The sequence below is a fragment of the Trichinella spiralis genome, assembly GCF_000181795.1.
Source record: "Trichinella spiralis strain ISS 195 chromosome Unknown Scfld3398, whole genome shotgun sequence".
In the NCBI taxonomy this organism is placed as follows: domain Eukaryota; kingdom Metazoa; phylum Nematoda; class Enoplea; order Trichinellida; family Trichinellidae; genus Trichinella; species Trichinella spiralis.
The window spans coordinates 1-1306 of NW_003530337.1; the positions used below are offsets into that span (position 1 = coordinate 1).

Genomic DNA, 1306 nt, shown 5'->3' on the forward strand with positions numbered 1-1306 from the left:
TTCCCCCCCCCCCACACCATATATTTCTCTTTTTCGTGCATTTCACCGTGTTAGCTGCTTAAATAAAAACCCTGATGTAAATCCATTATGAATGCTTTAAAAGAATAGAATAAATGCATCGATTGATGGATGCACGATGAATTAGTTACAACAATAAAACACAGCCTAACCAAATTTACAAAATTTGCCTACAACACAATGAATAGATGATGGAAAATAGATGCGATACATTTATTATGCATGATCAAAATGTCGCAAGAGAATTGCCAAAAATCAAAATATATACAGATAAATTAAAGTATTTTTATTGGTGTAAGGTATATATGTATTTTTTTTCTTTCAACGCCTCTTCAACAATAGCAAGTAGAATTGCAGAACAACAATAATAACAGTAATAGTAATAGTAATAATATCCGACTTGAAAAAAGAGAATAGAAATAAGCTGAACAAGGTGTAGATATTTGAAAAATAATATGAAGCCATATTGAATTTCAAGTTCTCATTGTAGCAGAATTTCAAACAATATTAAAAAGTTGCTGCTATTATTACTATTGAATTGTCAAGTTGATAAATTTTACCAGTGCGATGACAATGAAAGGATCAGAAAGGGCATTTGCTTTATATTGCTTTTGATAATGCCGACCCAAATGAACTGAAACAATGAATGAATCTGGCAATGAGAATGGTCAAGCCTGTGCCTGAGCGCAATTTATTGAACATCAACCAGCAGTGTACAATGATGGAAAGCTTTTTATAAGAGTTCAAATTTCAGAGAAAGAATTTCAATTTGGGGGGGGGGCGGTTCTATCAATATGAGCCTAGCCCAATTTTACAACGAACCAATCAAAATTACCGCAAACGCGCGAGATGCTGCACCAGCATAGAGCACGACTAAAAGTGAGTAAAATTGAATACTTTCCAAATTAGCACCAACCAAACGATCGACAAGATCAAAAGCGATTCGATCAATTTGATTTGATTTGATTAAAAAAATAATCATACAAACACAAATCTGTCTACAGATTCTACTCAACCCTGAGCTAATTGAAAATTGAAATTTGCCAATTTGCATTTGTTGCTGCATGTAGCGCGCAAAAATGAAAACAAATTGAACCTACCTTGAGATACAAAACTGCGCTTTGCAATGTCACAAATGCGCCATCGACGTCTATCTTTTCTGTATCCGACACAAATACGCAAGGAGCGGTGTTGCACTGTCGTTGGGTAGATCTGAAAATAAATTGTTGTCAGTTTATTAAAATAAATAAATAAACATATCGAAATTAAAATTACAGCACCCCAACTG

General features: G+C 33.9%; 1 protein-coding gene across 1 annotated transcript; it reads right to left on the bottom strand.

Annotated features, from left to right (window-relative positions):
- Nucleotides 1-548: 548 nt before the first annotated feature.
- On the bottom strand, nucleotides 549-1230 carry Tsp_13806 (hypothetical protein; the record flags this gene model as incomplete). The annotated part of the gene is made up of 3 exons (XM_003367946.1): nucleotides 549-652; nucleotides 841-1078; nucleotides 1119-1230. Coding segments are annotated over 3 exons (454 nt in total), but the record flags the coding sequence as incomplete, so codon positions are not given.
- Between the last annotated feature and the right edge of the window lie 76 nt (nucleotides 1231-1306).